Source organism: Neoarius graeffei, chromosome 1, assembly GCF_027579695.1.
Source record: "Neoarius graeffei isolate fNeoGra1 chromosome 1, fNeoGra1.pri, whole genome shotgun sequence".
Lineage (NCBI taxonomy): Eukaryota > Metazoa > Chordata > Actinopteri > Siluriformes > Ariidae > Neoarius > Neoarius graeffei.
In genome coordinates this window covers 107,434,779-107,451,580 of record NC_083569.1, presented here as the reverse complement: position 1 = coordinate 107,451,580, position 16,802 = coordinate 107,434,779, and the positions used below count along the sequence as shown (strand labels likewise).

At 39.2% G+C, this 16,802-nt stretch overlaps 1 protein-coding gene across 1 annotated transcript in view; it reads left to right on the top strand.

Moving 5' to 3' along the window:
• Positions 1 to 16,802, top strand: part of LOC132881533 (tensin-3-like) — a 137,263-nt gene that overhangs the window by 88,405 nt on the left and 32,056 nt on the right. The window contains exons 14-15 of the mRNA XM_060914093.1: positions 11,211 to 11,350; positions 16,671 to 16,794. Of these exons, the coding sequence (XP_060770076.1) occupies positions 11,211 to 11,350; positions 16,671 to 16,794 (264 nt within the window). The remainder of the gene's footprint in view (positions 1 to 11,210; positions 11,351 to 16,670; positions 16,795 to 16,802) is intronic.

Sequence of the window (16,802 nt, the reverse complement as noted above, 5' to 3'; positions counted from 1 at the left end):
AGGTAAAAGTTTATTTCAGAACTTTGGTTCTGGTAGTGAAGGAGCACCGACTATCCATATTGAACAACAGTAGATGATGATTATTTCCTTTAAAAGGACAGAAACTTTAGAAGCATAATCCAGGCACTGTATTATGTAGCTTGGATCGAATTTAGAGCAACAGGTCACATTTATTCCCTTGAGGGTGTAAAGGATAGATTTGACGAAAGGGATGAGTCCTAGTAAAGATGCCCAAGGAATCCTTTTGAAGTGAAAAGCCAATTCTACTGTACAAGCAAGACACGAAGACAAAGAGATGGCGAAGACAAAACAGAAAGATGAAAAGGAGTTGAGAAAATGGCGAGATCTTAAAGGTGGGGTTTTGTGATGTTGATCAAAGGTGGTATTAGCACACTATAGCAGTTGATTGATTATCAGCTCGCATTATCTTCGCATGTTTACAGAATGGTAGGATTGAATGCTTGCCTGTTTATCCAGCTGCTCGGGTGCAGAGGCATCGTGGGAGTCTCCGGGACACTCAAACACACACCAAGAGCAAGAATCTGCTTTGGAATGTGGGAAAAGTTCATGGACAATTAGAGGCAGTAAAGGCTTTAATCGGATCATTCACACCGAAACAGCAGAAATAGTTACACAGGTTGGAGTTACAGGAGGTCAAAGGTCAGAAAAATTTCAAGGTGAAAATGGAGTTTTATTTGATGAGACATTTTTACAAGGATATTCGAGCTGAACCTTTTTAAACCCTTTGGAGCTTCTTCAAGGATTTGGGCTTGTGGTTACTTTGGAACAAAAACATTATAGTTTCAGTACGCTTTGTGGTCACACTCTAACTTTAAGTAATAGATAGATAGATAGATAGATAGATAGATAGATAGATAGATAGATAGATAGATAGATAGATAGATAAGAAGTTGAACAAAACATAGTTTCAGTACTCTTTGTGGCCACACTAACTTAAAATTATGCGTGCCTAGGCACTGCATCACTAATAATGAAATAAATAAACATCTCATCTCATCATCTCTAGCCGCTTTATCCTGTTCTACAGGGTCGCAGGCAAGCTGGAGCCTATCCCAGCTGACTACGGGCGAAAGGCGGGGTACACCCTGGACAAGTCTCCAGGTCATCACAGGGCTGACACATAGACACAGACAACCATTCACACTCACACCTACGGTCAATTTAGAGTCACCAGTTAACCTAACCTGCATGTCTTTGGACTGTGGGGGAAACCGGAGCACCCGGAGGAAACCCACGCGGACACAGGGAGAACATGCAAACTCCGCACAGAAAGGCCCTCGCCGGCCCCGGGGCTCGAACCCAGGACCTTCTTGCTGTGAGGCGACAGCACTAACCACTACACCACCGTGCCACCCCAATAAATAAACAAATAAATAAATAAGAAAAAAAGAATTTGGACAAAAACATTATAGTTGCAGTACTTTTTCTGGCCACACTCTAACTTAAAATGCAGACAAACAAAGAAACAAATAAGTAAATAATTTTGACAAAAAATATTGTAGTTTCAGTGTTCTTTGTGGCCGCACTAACTTAAACATTAAAAAATAAATAAATAAATAAATAAGAAGTTGGACAAAAACATTGTAGTTTCAGTAATTTTTGTGGCAACACTCAAACTTAATAAATTTAAAATAAATAACTAAACAAACAAACAAACATGAAGTTGGACAAAAACAATGTAGTTTCAGTACTCTTTCTGGTTATGCTATAATGTAAAGAAAAGCAAAAAAAATATGAAGTTAGACCTAAGCATAATTGTTTCAGTACTCTTTCTGGTTATGTAACGTAAAGGAAAACAAAACGAAACAAAATGAAGTTAGATTTAAAAAAAACACTTTCTGGTTTCACTACTCTTTCAACAAAAATGAAGTTAGACAAAAGTATTATAGTTTCAGCAGCCTTTTGCATTATGTAACATTAAGCAAAACAAAATAAATTTAGATAAAAATGTTAGCGTTTCTGGACTCTTTCTGATTCTGTAATGTAAAGCAAAACAAAAAAAAATGAAGTTAGATTTAAAAACCCTCTGGTTTCAGTACTCTTTCTGGTTCTGTGTAATGTAAACAAAATGAAACAAAAATGAAGTTAGATAAAAATGTTTGTATTTCAGTACTCTTTCTAGTTGTTTAATGTAATACAATAATACAAAAATAATACAAAACAAAATTAAGTTAGATTTAAAAAAAACCCCTGATGATTTCAGTACTCTGATTATGTAACTTAAAGCAAAACAAACAAACAAAACTAAATAAAATGAAGTTAGATTAAAAAACCAAAAAACTCTGGTTTCAGTACTTTTTCTGGCTCTCTGCTGTAATGTAAACAGAAATTGAACAAAACAAAATGAAACAAAAATAAAGTTAGATTAAAATGTTAGCGTTTCAGTACTCTTTCTGGTTCTGTAACATAAAGCAAAACAAAACTAAAGTAAATAAAATGAAGTTAGATTAAAAAAAAACCTCTGGTTTTGATACTTTTTTCTGGTTCTGCTGTAATGTAAAGAAAAGAAAACGAAACAAAAATGAAGTTAAACAAAAATGTTAGATTTTCAGTACTCTTTCTGGTTATGTAATGTAAAACAAAACTAAACAAAATTAAATTAGATAAAAAAAACCCTCATGGTTTCAGTACTCTTTCTGATTACTCTGTGACTTAAAGGGAAAAAATTATTTAGATACAAATGTTAGCATTTCAGTACTCTTTTTGGTTATGGAACGTAAACAAAACAAAATGAAATTAAATAAAATGAAGTTAGATTTAAAAAAACAAAACAAAACCCTGGTTTCAGTACTCTTTCTGGTTCTGCTGTAATGTAAATGAAAGAAAATAAAAGGAAACAAAAATGAAGTGAGACAAAAACGTTAGCATTTCAGTACTCTTTTTGGTGATGTAACATAAAGCAAAACAAAACTAAACAAAATGAAGTTGATTTAAAAAAAAAACCCTCATGGTTGCAGTACTCTTTCGGATTACTTTGTAACTTAAACAGAAAAACAAAGTTAGATGTTGGAAACATTTCTGCTCACATTTCCACATTTGAGAATGTTACACAATTGCGTAGCGTTTAAATTTATCAAGTCATACAAGTCCTGAGAATTTTACTGTTATATTGTTTTGTTGTGTTTAATTTATGCCACTGAACTTGGTGAATAAATAATTCTGTTTTTCATAGCAACCAGAAAACCTGAGAGACTGAATGTTCTGGAAACCGAACCCTTGTAGAACTGTATTGCCGCTTTTCCACTACCAACGCAGCTGAGTTGGGCTGAGCCGTGCGGTGCTGAGTTGGGCTGAGTCGAGCTGAGCGGGGCTGTTGGAGTTGCATTTCGACTACAACCGCGCTGAACTGTGCTGGCTGGAAGTGGGTGGACACATTGGGTGGAGTTAGCGAATGTGGGTGGACGTCACGTGATGTCGTTAGGCGGCACAAACAGTGACATCAGTGAGCTTTTAAGCGGTAGTCTCACAACCTGGATAGTAAACAATAAACATGGAGGACATGGAGTCGTTAGTGTTGCTGGTCTTGGTGCTGTGGCTTGTTGTCACCGACAACGCCAACAGATTCTGGCAAGAGCGTATAGATGAGGCGAGGCGCATAAGGCTTCATAATTCTCGTAATTCGTAATTCTTCTTCTTCCGGGTTTACGGTGTTTACAGATCCCAGTGTGCTCGCGGGGCGTGTGTGGGCGTGTGAGGACACTCCTCCTCACCAATCAGTGCACAGGGGAGTGTCTGCTCACGCCCCTAGCCTCACTCGGCTCGGTTTGGCTCGCTTCAGCCCCACTCCAAAACCGTGCGAGTTTTGGGTGCTAAGCAGGGCTGAAGCGAGCTGAGTCGTGCTGCTCTGAGGTAGTCGAAACGCGAGCCGTGTCGGGCTGAAGTGAGCTGAAAAAAGGTAGTGGAAAAGGGCCATAATGGTCAAGTATTCACGACACTTGAGAACCCTAAAGAGGGTCTTGAATTTGTCCCTCTGGGGAACCATGTACGGGTTCTGTGTAGTACCGGTACATCAGTAGAACCAGGATCATTAACCATCCAGAGAAAATGTTGGGAACGTGGTCGTTTGCGGTAGCCGTGTTTGTTTAGCCTGTAAACTAAAGATCAGACCCAGAAGTGAAGCACGCCTGGCTCAATAAGTTCAGCATATAAACATGAGGAAGGAGATCAGATGGATTTCACCATCAGTGTAATGAGATGAAGATCATCTCCAGGCTGCGGCGTCTCCACGTTGAATGAGTTATGACTTATATGTTCAGATGCAGGCGGCACAGTGGTGTAGTGGTTAGCGCTGTCGCCTCACAGCAAGAAGGTCCGGGTTCGAGCCCCGTGGCCAGCGAGGGCCTTTCTGTGTGGAGTTTGCATGTTCTCCCCGTGTCCGCGTGGGTTTCCTCCGGGTGCTCCGGTTTCCCCCACAGTCCAAAGACATGCAGGTTAGGTTAACTGGTGACTCTAAATTGAGCGTAGGTGTGAATGTGAGTGTGAATGGTTGTCTGTGTCTGTGTGTCAGCCCTGTGATGACCTGGCGACTTGTCCAGGGTGTACCCCGCCTTTCACCCGTAGTCAGCTGGGATAGGCTCCAGCTTGCCTGCGACCCTGTAGAACAGGATAAAGCGGCTAGAGATAATGAGATGAGATGAGATGTTCAGATGCAGAAGTGATGATTCACTCGGAGTATAAAAGCAGGATTTGGAGCACGCAGCCTGAACGACTGGATTAGACACGAGGTGCTGCAAGAGACTGGAATTTCCAGGAGCCCGAGGCTGTGCATTCTCCGCTCCTTACAGAAACCTACAAGCCTGAAGACACAAAATAGCATGCGTGGAATGATCATGTGCAGCCCCAACACGCCGCTAAACTCCGACGTGTCACTTTATATATATATATATATATATAAGTATAAAAGTCAGGAAAACATTAGAGATTAAAACAGGTGTAAAAGTAACACACACCGGAAACGTGCTACAGATCACGTCTCAGTTAGAAGTTGCTAGGAGTTCTGAAGCTGTAAATTCATCACCGTGAGTGAATCAAGTGATTGAGACATTAAACTGAGTGTGTGGTGACCGAGTCAGGAGCGATTCATTCTCATTATTTACACAAGCAGGGAACTGAGTTAGAGTCTAAAAATATACAACATTCATTTCTTATCATTCTATTATTGTTATGTCAATTCAAACATTTGCAGCATCATGAAAATGAAATAACTATAAACAGTGTAATAAAATAAAGGGAAAAAAGTATTCTCAGTAATCACTGATATATTGCTACTATAGTTGGAACATCACTTTTTCCTTTCTGATGCTCTGAGACTGAAACCGTGAGCATCGGCCGATATCGGTACCATCCCATCTTTTATTTTTTGTTATAACCTACTAAAGCTTCAAAATGATTACAAAAATCTCTTCATATGTCAAAAATTCAGTTAAAAATATACATTTTTTTTCAATCCCAGTCGTTTTTTTAGTTGTTCAAGGATTGGATCAGATTTAAGCTTTGTTTTGTCTGATATCTGAGCCTCTATTTATTTATTTACTTATTTATATTTATTTGATATTGCCTGTATAATGATCCTGGGGATTAAAGCCAGTGTTGCCAGATTGGGCGGTTTTAAGTGCATTTTGGCTGATTTGAACATGTTTTGGGCTGGAAAACGTCAGCAGTATCTGGCAACACTGATTAAAGCAGTTCCATTTCTTCTTCTTCTTCTTCTTATTATTATTATTATTATTTGGTATCAACGCATAAAAATAATATGGTATATTACAATGACATTATTATTATTATTATTATTATTATTATTATTATTATTATTTGGTATCAACGCATAAAAATAATATGGTATATTACAATGACATTATTATTATTATTATTTAGATTTTGATTTATATTTGGTATTAATGCATAATAATAATAATAATAATAATAATAATAATAATAATAATAATGCATATTACTGTGACCTTCTTCTTCTTCTTCTTCTTCTTCTTAATATTATGTATATTTGGTATTATTATTATTATTATTATTATTATTATTATTATTATTATGCTAATGCCAAATCTAAATAATAATAATAATAATAATAATAATGTATATTACTGTGACTTCTTCTTCTTCTTCTTCTTATTATTATTATTATTATTATTATTACATTCTCAGAATTATTTTCCTTTATATCTTTGGCTATTGTAAACAAACAAAAATCTATAATGCATTACATGACAACATTTAATTTTTTTTAAGTATTTTTTAATTTAAAAAAAATCTAAAATGAGCCTAACATTGATCTTCCAGTAATATTAACTTAAATAATATAATAGGTGTGTGTCTGAAAAATCAAGCAGTTAAACACCAAACGTCTCATCTCATCTCATTATCTCTAGCCGCTTTATCCTGTTCTACAGGGTCGCAGGCGAGCTGGAGCCTATCCCAGCTGACTACGGGCGAAAGGCGGGGTACACCCTGGACAAGTCGCCAGGTCATCACAGGGCTGACACATAGACACAGACAACCATTCACACTCGCATTCACACCTACGGTCAATTTAGAGTCACCAGTTAACCTAACCTGCATGTCTTTGGACTGTGGGGGAAACCAGAGCACCCGGAGGAAACCCACGCGGACACGGGGAGAACATGCAAACTCCACACAGAAAGGCCCTCGCCGGCCCCGGGGCTCGAACCTGGACCTTCTTGCTGTGAGGCGACAGCGCTAACCACTACACCACCGTGCCGCCCCCAACACCAAACGTGTTCTCGTAAATATATCAATAACACACTATAAATATGTGAATCTTTTATTGTGAGTCATACAATCAGGAACACGGCACTGAAAAGAGACGAGAGGACCATTAGACGGATCTGAACTGAGTGTCGTGTGGAGTTTCAGCTCGTGTTTGTTTGAGATAAAGTTGGTATTGGAGAGAGAGAGAGAGAGAGAGAGAGAGAGTTAGTGTGTGACTGATGATGGTGTTCAGCTCCTGGAGCTCTTCATCCTCTCCCTCTGTCCTCCTTATTAACATTCCACACACACTCACACACTCACTGGAGATTAACACTTGTGTGCTAAATGACACTTCACACTCTGAGCAGACGGACAAACACACACACACTGTTTGTTCTGGATTTACGGCTCTGAATTTCTGCCCGTTCTTAAAAAAAAAAAACCACAGGGTGACTTTTTTATATTGCATCTTTTTTTTTTTTTAGCTAATATTCAGAAATAAGACATAAAATGCAACAGGAAGGTTTGCATGTTGTGTGTTTGTGCTCCTGTTCCTTTCTGGAGCTCGGAGCTTTATTCCTTATTATTCTTCCTCTTTATTCGTCTTTTATACTCTGCTTAAACTCCTCATGGGCTTTTCTTTCCATGTCCTGCATGCATTTTTCTGCTTTTTTTTTAAAGCTTTTATACACTCAGGTTGGATTTATGTACAAAATAAATGATCCATAAAACAATGATTAAAAAAGAATCTCCAGTGGAATAAATCATGAAGAACATGTCATATGTATAAGGAATTACACACCTTGTGTTGTACTGTTGTCGGAAAATAATCAACGAGGAATAATCTGTGATGGAGCGGAGTCACTGTTAGCACTCAAACGTTGATTGTTTTTCTTTCACAGCCCAGCAGGAAAGGTTCTATTCCCTCTTACGTTAGGGTGACCAGATTTCCCTAGTCTGAAACCGGGACACTTTTGCACGCGACCATGCTCGTGCACGCACACCTTTTTTTTTTACGTAAGCGTGACACTCGGAGAGGTGCTCTTATCATTTTGTTGAAGCTCACATTTATCAACATCTCACATGAAATAAAACAAACAGGCATTTTGTTATCTAGTAGCATAGTGGTATACAGATCAGTTAAATTATGGTCAGACAACAGATTTTGTAATGGCTGAGAATAGGCCAGGCTATGTCCATAGGCCAAATTTAAACTGATTTACAACCCCGATTCCAAAAAAGTTGGGACAAAATACAAATTGTAAATAAAAACGGAATGCAATAATTTACAAATCTCAAAAACTGATATTGTATTCACGATAGAACATAGACAACATATCAAATGTCGAAAGTGAGACATTTTGAAATTTCATGCCAAATATTGGCTCATTTGAAATTTCATGACAGCAACACATCTCAAAAAAGTTGGGACAGGGGCAATAAGTGGCTGGAAAAGTTAAAGGTACAAAAAAGGAACAGCTGGAGGACCAAATTGCAACTCATTAGGTCAATTGGCAATAGGTCATTAACATGACTGGGTATAAAAAGAGCATCTTGGAGTGGCAGCGGCTCTTAGAAGTAAAGATGGGAAGAGGATCACCAATCCCCCTAATTCTGCACCGACAAATAGTGGAGCAATATCAGAAAGGAGTTCGACAGTGTAAAATTGCAAAGAGTTTGAACATATCATCATCTACAGTGCATAATATCATCAAAAGATTCAGAGAATCTGGAAGAATCTCTGTGCGTAAGGGTCAAGGCCGGAAAACCATACTGGGTGCCCGTGATTTTCGGGCCCTTAGACGGCACTGCATCACATACAGGTATGCTTCTGTATTGGAAATCACAAAATGGGCTCAGGAATATTTCCAGAGAACATTATCTGTGAACACAATTCACCGTGCCATCCGCCGTTGCCAGCTAAAACTCTATAGTTCAAAGAAGAAGCCGTATCTAAACACGATCCAGAAGCGCAGACGTCTTCTCTGGGCCAAGGCTCATTTAAAATGGACTGTGGCAAAGTGGAAAACTGTTCTGTGGTCAGACGAATCAAAATTTGAAGTTCTTTATGGAAATCAGGGACGCCGTGTCATTCGGACTAAAGAGGAGAAGGACGACCCAAGTTGTTATCAGCGCTCAGTTCAGAAGCCTGCATCTCTGATGGGATGGGGTTGCATTAGTGCGTGTAGCATGGGCAGCTTACACATCTGGAAAGACACCATCAATGCTGAAAGGTATATCCAGGTTCTAGAGCAATATATGCTCCCGTCCAGACGACGTCTCTTTCAGGGAAGACCTTGCATTTTCCAACATGACAATGCCAAACCACATACTGCATCAATTACAGCATCATGGCTGCGTAGAAGAAGGGTCCGGGTACTGAACTGGCCAGCCTGCAGTCCAGATCTTTCACCCATAGAAAACATTTGGCGCATCATAAAACGGAAGATACGACAAAAAAAGACCTAAGACAGTTGAGCAACTAGAATCCTACATTAGACAAGAATGGTTTAACATTCCTATCCCTAAACTTGAGCAACTTGTCTCCTCAGTCCCCAGACGTTTACAGACTGTTGTAAAGAGAAAAGGGGATGTCTCACAGTGGTAAACATGGCCTTGTCCCAACTTTTTTGAGATGTGTTGTTGTCATGAAATTTAAAATCACCTAATTTTTCTCTTTAAATGATACATTTTCTCAGTTTAAACATTTGATATGTCATCTATGTTCTATTCTGAATAAAATATGGAATTTTGAAACTTCCACATCATTGCATTCCGTTTTTATTTACAATTTGTACTTTGTCCCAACTTTTTTGGAATCGGGGTTGTGTTTCACCTGTTTGTGAGAACACCAAGAAGAATGCATATGCACATGTAGGCTATATCTCTAAAATTGTATGCACTATAGCATGAACTTAAAAAGTAGATATGTGACCTCAACATAGCCTAGGTCAGAATCAACCTTACTAACCATTCCCCACAACTGAATGAATAAAGCAAGAAGATGTGGACAAAAGTGAACACTTTAATGGAAGGTGCAACAAGCTGTTCAACAGAATGGTCAGAATGGTATGTTAAACAGGAACAAAAAAAAGACAAGTGATTTGAGAATATATACTACGGAAGCCGGGAGAGGCCCTTCATATAATCCTTTTTTATTCACCTTGTTATCCCGAGATAACGACATAATTAATTCAGGATCTCGAGAAAACAACACAACTAATTTGAGATCTCGAGAAAACAAAACCGTTATTCCGCGATCTCGAGTAAACGGCTGAGAAATGGTTCATTCAGGTGCGCCAAGAGACTTGTGATATGCTGACTTTGGGGCTGTTTCTCATTCTGTATAGACGCAACTTTGGTCATTAGAATGTCTGGAATAATCGATCACCTAATAAGGCAATATTTTGATCAGGGGTTGACACAGGGAGAGATTGCATTAAGTCTTTTAATAAGGGATAATTTCAAAATTAGTCCGCGGCACCTCCGCAGAAGACTGGCCCGGCTTCGTCTCTACTGACGGAGGTACAGTGATCCAGCTGAGATCATGAAATAATTGTTTTGTTTTCTCGAGATCTCGAATTAGTTGTGTTATTTTCTCGAGATCCTGAATTAATTATGTCGTTATCTCGGGATAACAAGGTGAATAAAAAAAAAAAGATTATATGAAGGGCCTCTCACGGCTTCCGTAAATATACACTCAAACAAAACAGCAGTAAAGGAGGAGAGGGGCGACAGCCCGAGGAAAGCCCCCACAGGAGCGCACAGCATTTGCAACATAGGCTACCCAACTCAGTACAGGAACAAAGCACTTACAGTGTGTGCAGTAGGCTTCGTGCGCATTGTTCTGCGCCTCTCGGAGGAAGGGGTAGGTGCCCTGTAAATCTTTGGAAAAGGTACATTTTCTTTTTGGCATAATTGCTGCGGCATTACTGCTGCTAGCTGCTAGACAAAGAACATTCGCGCCAGTTAATGTTTATTTTATTGTTGCATGGCAACATGTTCTGTTGTCTGGAATAATGTGGCTAAATAAACACCCATGCCACAGGGCCAGGGGGCAGTAACCAGGAAAGTTTGTGATTCCTGTCAATTCATCAAAATAGTAAATGCAGACATTTCTCCGCTAATGATTCCCACGCTGCTCAGTCGCAAACGTCGCGAGTGGCGAAAACCGGGACATATCCGTGTCCCGACAGACTTTTGTCAGGACTCGGGACACACAACCCCAAATCGGGACTGTCCCAGTAAAACCGGGACGTCTGGTCACCCTATCTTACGTACATCATAGCAATTTGATATTTATGTTGATTAAAGAAGAACACTGTAGTTTTTATCCTTTTATAGTTACATTTAAAGAAACAGCAGAGCTGCAGATATGGAAAATGAATCTATAGGGTACACACACACACCTGCCTATGATAAGGCCAGTAGTAATATGGAGTGTGTTTGTGCGTGTGTGTGATCAGCTGCCCCGCCTGCCGGAGAGAGTCTGCGCACTCTGAGTCGTCAGGGCAGTGAAGTGGCCGAACACTCGACAGTGTGTGCACGACCGGTGTGGGAAATGGACGACAGACTGACATACACTCACAGTGTAGCTCCACCACAGGTAACACACACACACACAAATATACAGTATACACACGTGCACACTTTATATTCTTTATTCTCCACGTTTACTTTTTCAAACACACATCCACATGCATATACAGTACTGTGCAAAAGTCTTGGCACCCTTTCTTTTTTCACACAAATTTTGTTTTATTTTATGACTTCTACATCGGGGCGGCATGGTGGTGTAGTGGTTAGCGCTGTCGCCTCACAGCAAGAAGGTCCTGGGTTCGAGCCCTGTGGCCGGCGAGGGCCTTTCTGTGCGGAGTTTGCATGTTCTCCCCGTGTCCGCGTGGGTTTCCTCCGGGTGCTCCGGTTTCCCCCACAGTCCAAAGACATGCAGGTTAGGTTAACTGGTGACTCTAAATTGAGCGTAGGTGTGAATGTGAGTGTGAATGGTTGTCTGTGTCTATGTGTCAGCCCTGTGATGACCTGGCGACTTGTCCAGGGTGTACCCCGCCTCTCGCCCGTAGTCAGCTGGGATCGGCTCCAGCTTGCCTGCGACCCTGTAGAACAGGATAAAGCGGCTAGAGATAATGAGATGAGATGAGATGAGATGAGAGACTTCTACATTATCGAGTTAAACATAATGAATGCAAAATTAAGAAGCGAGTGTGACAGTCAAAGTGTCCAGAAGAACTGTGGCTGGTTCTGTAAGATGCTCAGTAAAACCTACAGCTCATTTCCGCATGAAACTGCACTCACTGGACCTCAGACTACTAGTTTTTTTTTTTAAAAGCAAAGTGTCGTCTCACACCAAATATTGACTTTGTTTAATTTATTATGGCTTACTCTTTATGTTTATAGTTTTTTTTAATGTTGAAACATTTCATTTCATTATTTTTGAAGCCATTTTTGCTCTACAGCATTTCTTTACATGTGCCTAAGACTTTTGTGCAGTACTGTGAGTTTAGGACGTGTTCACTCCACTCATACCCAGGATTCTGATTCTGGACTCTTTTTAATCATCATCATTTGTTTTTTTCCCCATTCCGTTTGTAATTTTATATATCACTTTAGCTTGTGAGTTTTTTTTTTTTTTTGGCAAAATTCATTAATACAGTATGTAAGGAATAAAACACTCAGCATCATGCTGTTATAGGAAAATAATGGGTGAGGACGTGGGGTGATAAAGAACACAATGTGGAGTCAGTGGATACTTTCAGATTTCCATTAACCTGATTAATGTGCAATTTGAAATTGTGAGCTAAAAAAAAGAACGAGTAGGCTAACGGAAACAGGTGAATTTTGTAAAAACGCTCTCAAATATTGCAAACGCATTTAAACATTCCAGAGCAGGGCAGGAATTTCATGAGGGCCATGAGGGCCATGGCCCTCGTGCCCTCTCAATTTGGCCTTGTGCCCTTGGAAAAAATATCTGCCGTAAGGCCACAGTGGCCTTGATGCCCTGCGGTTTTGTAGTCTGCCTCATGACTGCCAATAGGCTTTAACATCACCTGCGTCTATTGAGAAAAAAAATACGTCTTTTGATGACATTCTGGATTCTTATTGGGCAACTCATCAGTGGTGGATCGGACTCGAGCCTGGCATGAACCGCTCCGACGTGCTATAATGACACCAATCTATCACCAGCCAACCAGGAGACTTAATCAAACGCATCCCCCGCCCACTTGTGTCCGTGTCTGGGACGTTGAATTTTCATAGAAGGAGAGAAGTTGTTGACTGAGGTAAGACTGTGTGATGAATTAACAAACGAATAAGATAGGAATTTCAACATATAGGGCTTAAGTTTGTTACCGTTGAATAAGCATTGCTTGTACAGTAACGTTATGTCGTTACAACGTTGACCCACTTTTAACGTGCCGAGTACCGACTGTAGCCGGTAACAAATGATAATTAGCTTGCTGTCAAAAGTGCAAAGACCTTAAATTGCTCTGTGTAAATTAGAAAATGGCGCAACTTCCTCTGTAGCCGTCAACGGACAAGCACAGACTTGTCTTGAGTTTTGAGCCAATCACAACAGGGCAGCACTGTGGCCTGAGGTAAAACATGATAGTTTAAGTTTGTTTAAATTACAAAAATGAGTCCACCCAATGACTGTCTCATATACTCTTCATATACTCATACTGTTTAAGTAATGCAATAAAACTAATCTTTAAAAGTGGAATTTACTCAAACTGTTTGCACAGAATGAACTTTGGGGTTAACAGTGTAATAGTGTTGCAGTGTTCCGCAAATTTTCAATTTAATATTTCAGATCTTGAGACATGAAAGTGCTATTTTAAAAAATAAAAGGTCAGAAATGTTTTCTTTGTCGTCTATTTAGTTCATTTTATTTCCTCGATAATTTTCCTTGATTGAGAAATCGGTCTGGGCTCTTATGGGTTAATTAGTAGCCTGCATGCTAGTATATGTTCCATTTACAGTCAAACATTTTGACGTACTCCAGGCTCAATTTTGATGAATCAAAAATCTGCGTAGTAGTACAGTCTGAAGATGCTCTTGCACATTCGGTGTCAATTGAACAAAAATTATGGGAGGATATAGGTTTAATAAGTTTTACAATTTTTGAAGTGAGTGATGGATTGATAAGTTTAGATGTGTTCAATATTTTCTTATCTTCAGACATAATAGTGTAGATGTTTCTTTACCTGCTTGATAGTTTCGACTGAGACTCCAATCTTCCTCAGAAGAGTCATTAGTCTTTAAATTAAATTCATTATAGACGTGAATTTAAAATCATTGTTTTATTTTATGGCCTTGGTGCCCTGGCTTTTGGCCTTCATGCCCTCAAAAAATTAACAGCACAAAAGGCCAAGTGGCCTTTGGGTCATTGGAAATTGAAAAAAAAAAAAATGGAGCTGAGGTTGGGGGTAATATTCTGAGAAAGAAAAAAAAACAAATCCAGAATTTCTGAGATTAAAGTTGTACATTTACGGGGGAAAAATAAAACCCTCTGAAATTATCCGATTATAAAGTCATTCAGTTTATTTATTTAGTGCTTAATTTTTTCATAGCAAATCCTTTCACTGGTGGTCTATGCAAGCATAATGTTTACAATAGTACAAAATACTAATGAAATATAATTAAAATCAGGCTATGTCTTCTGATTATATGCGTAATTTTCAGGGTTTTTTGTGTTTATGATTTTCAGTCATAAATTTTGCAAGAAAAAAACTCAAATTCCAAGATTAAAAAGTCAGGAATGACATGATTAAGGAGACACAAATTTATGTGGAAAAAACACCTCAGGAAATCAGAGATTAAAAAGTTTCCAAAAAAAAAAAATGTCCAAAAAAAAAGTGTTTTTGTCAAGAAACCAGATCGCTTCACTTTGAAAGGTTGGATCAACGTCATCACACAACAGATGCCACAGCTTAGCTGAGAGTTACAGAAAATACTATCTTTCCTCTTCGATTGTGCAATATACAAGAATAAAGCGCAAAGAGCCTTTCGACTACATTTCTCAGAATGCACTGCAGCCGGGAAGCATGAGAGTTATTTTCTCACAAATTGGTGACTTCTTAATCTTGGAATTTCTGACTTTTTAATCTTGAAGAATATCTGAGGTTTTCCTCATAAATGTACAACTGAGTTTTTCGCAGAATATTATTCCCCCTCCCCCTCTGCCCAAGCTCTGTTTTATATTTTACTGACAATGGCCTTAAAACATCATGGCAGGGCTGAACATTAACGGTTGTTCGACTGTCCAGGATAACTAAATGTTTAGTCTGGACAAGTCAAATCTGCAAATTTTATTCAAGGGTTACATCAATCCTCTCAATGTTCTGGCCATGCTATTGTTTACCAAATTCTGGGAAAGCCGAGCACAGCAGGTGTGTGTGTAAAAATAACCACGTTGTAATATCTAATTACAGATTATTAGACTTCATTCAAATCGGGAAAAATGGCGATCGAATACCTCCATAGAATAAATGTCTGTGGTGAATTTTCATTTAATTCGGACTTCCACTGTATTTTTCTTTTGTATGGTCCACATTAACCATCACAAATGTTGTAAAATATTTTGCAGAACAGACCAGTGAAATAAAAAGTTAATATTGAGCCCTGCTTTATATTTTTCAGATGATTTACCAAAGCAATATTTTGCAAAATTAAAATGCGAATGCATTTTTCGCATTTAAGTTCATCTCATCTCATTATCTCTAGCCGCTTTATCCTGTTCTACAGGGTCGCAGGCAAGCTGGAGCCTATCCCAGCTGACTACGGGCGAAAGGCGGGGTACACCCTGGACAAGTCGCCAGGTCATCACAGGGCTGACACATAGACACAGACAACCATTCACACTCCCATTCACACCTACGGTCAATTTAGAGTCACCAGTTAACCTAACCTGCATGTCTTTGGACTGTGGGGGAAACCGGAGCACCCAGAGGAAACCCACGCAGACACGGGGAGAACATGCAAACTCACACAGAAAGGCCCTCACCGGCCACGGGGCTCGAACCCGGACCTTCTTGCTGTGAGGAGACAGCGGTAACCACTACACCACCGTGCCGCCCTGCATTTAAATTACATGAAGAAAAACAAAATCAATGGATGTCACTGTGCCAACACTTATCAGGTCTTGGAGATCAGTCGTCATCTTTAATTGAAGTTGACTTTCATGAGAACAGAAAACCCAGTTTTAATCGCAGATCATCACTCAATGGTAACGCAAATTATTTTGTCAACTAAAAAAAAACCAGGCTTCTATTTTGCACAAAACTGGAATGGAAACCCACTTTGTGTTACCACTGTGGAGTGATTATTTTCCTACAACAGCACATCCTGAAGTGCTTTACTGCTCTTACACCACAACTCATTGCCAACAATTCTATATATTAACCTTTAAGAATGTCATATTTTTATTTATTTATAGTTACATTTAAAGTTACAGCTCCATATCTTTTTCAAATCACTGACACTGGAGACTCCTTCCGTCAATGTTACATAAAGACTTTTTTTTCAATCCGTTGGTGTGCGTAATCCATCATGTGTAAGTTGTTACTATAGAAACGATAATGATTTGTAGCCGCACTACTGTCAGAGCTGCTGCTATAGAAAACTAATCAACATCTATGGACCAATCAGAATCTAGAATCATTTCAATCGCAGTTGCTTAATTGCATCTTTATAATACGAATCAGGATTTTCTGAGTTGTCATAGTCACTTAGTTTTGGACTGAAAAACCCAGTTCACTGAATATTATCAAGATGCCATTTTTGTTTCTCAAACAGGAAGTAAACTGAAAAACTCCATCAATCACCAATTTGCTTTGTATACCAACCAGAAACAGTTCTAACTCACTGAAATAAATACAAACACGACTCTGGTGTAATTCTTTGTATTTCAGCGAGCTCCTCTGTACAGAGCAGACAGTGTGGAGTACCGAGGTCCTGGAAGTGCTGGACTAGATACAGGAAGTGACATGGTTCCTCCAACGCCAGCCTTCCCCATATCACCACCCACACCTTATGGTGAGGCA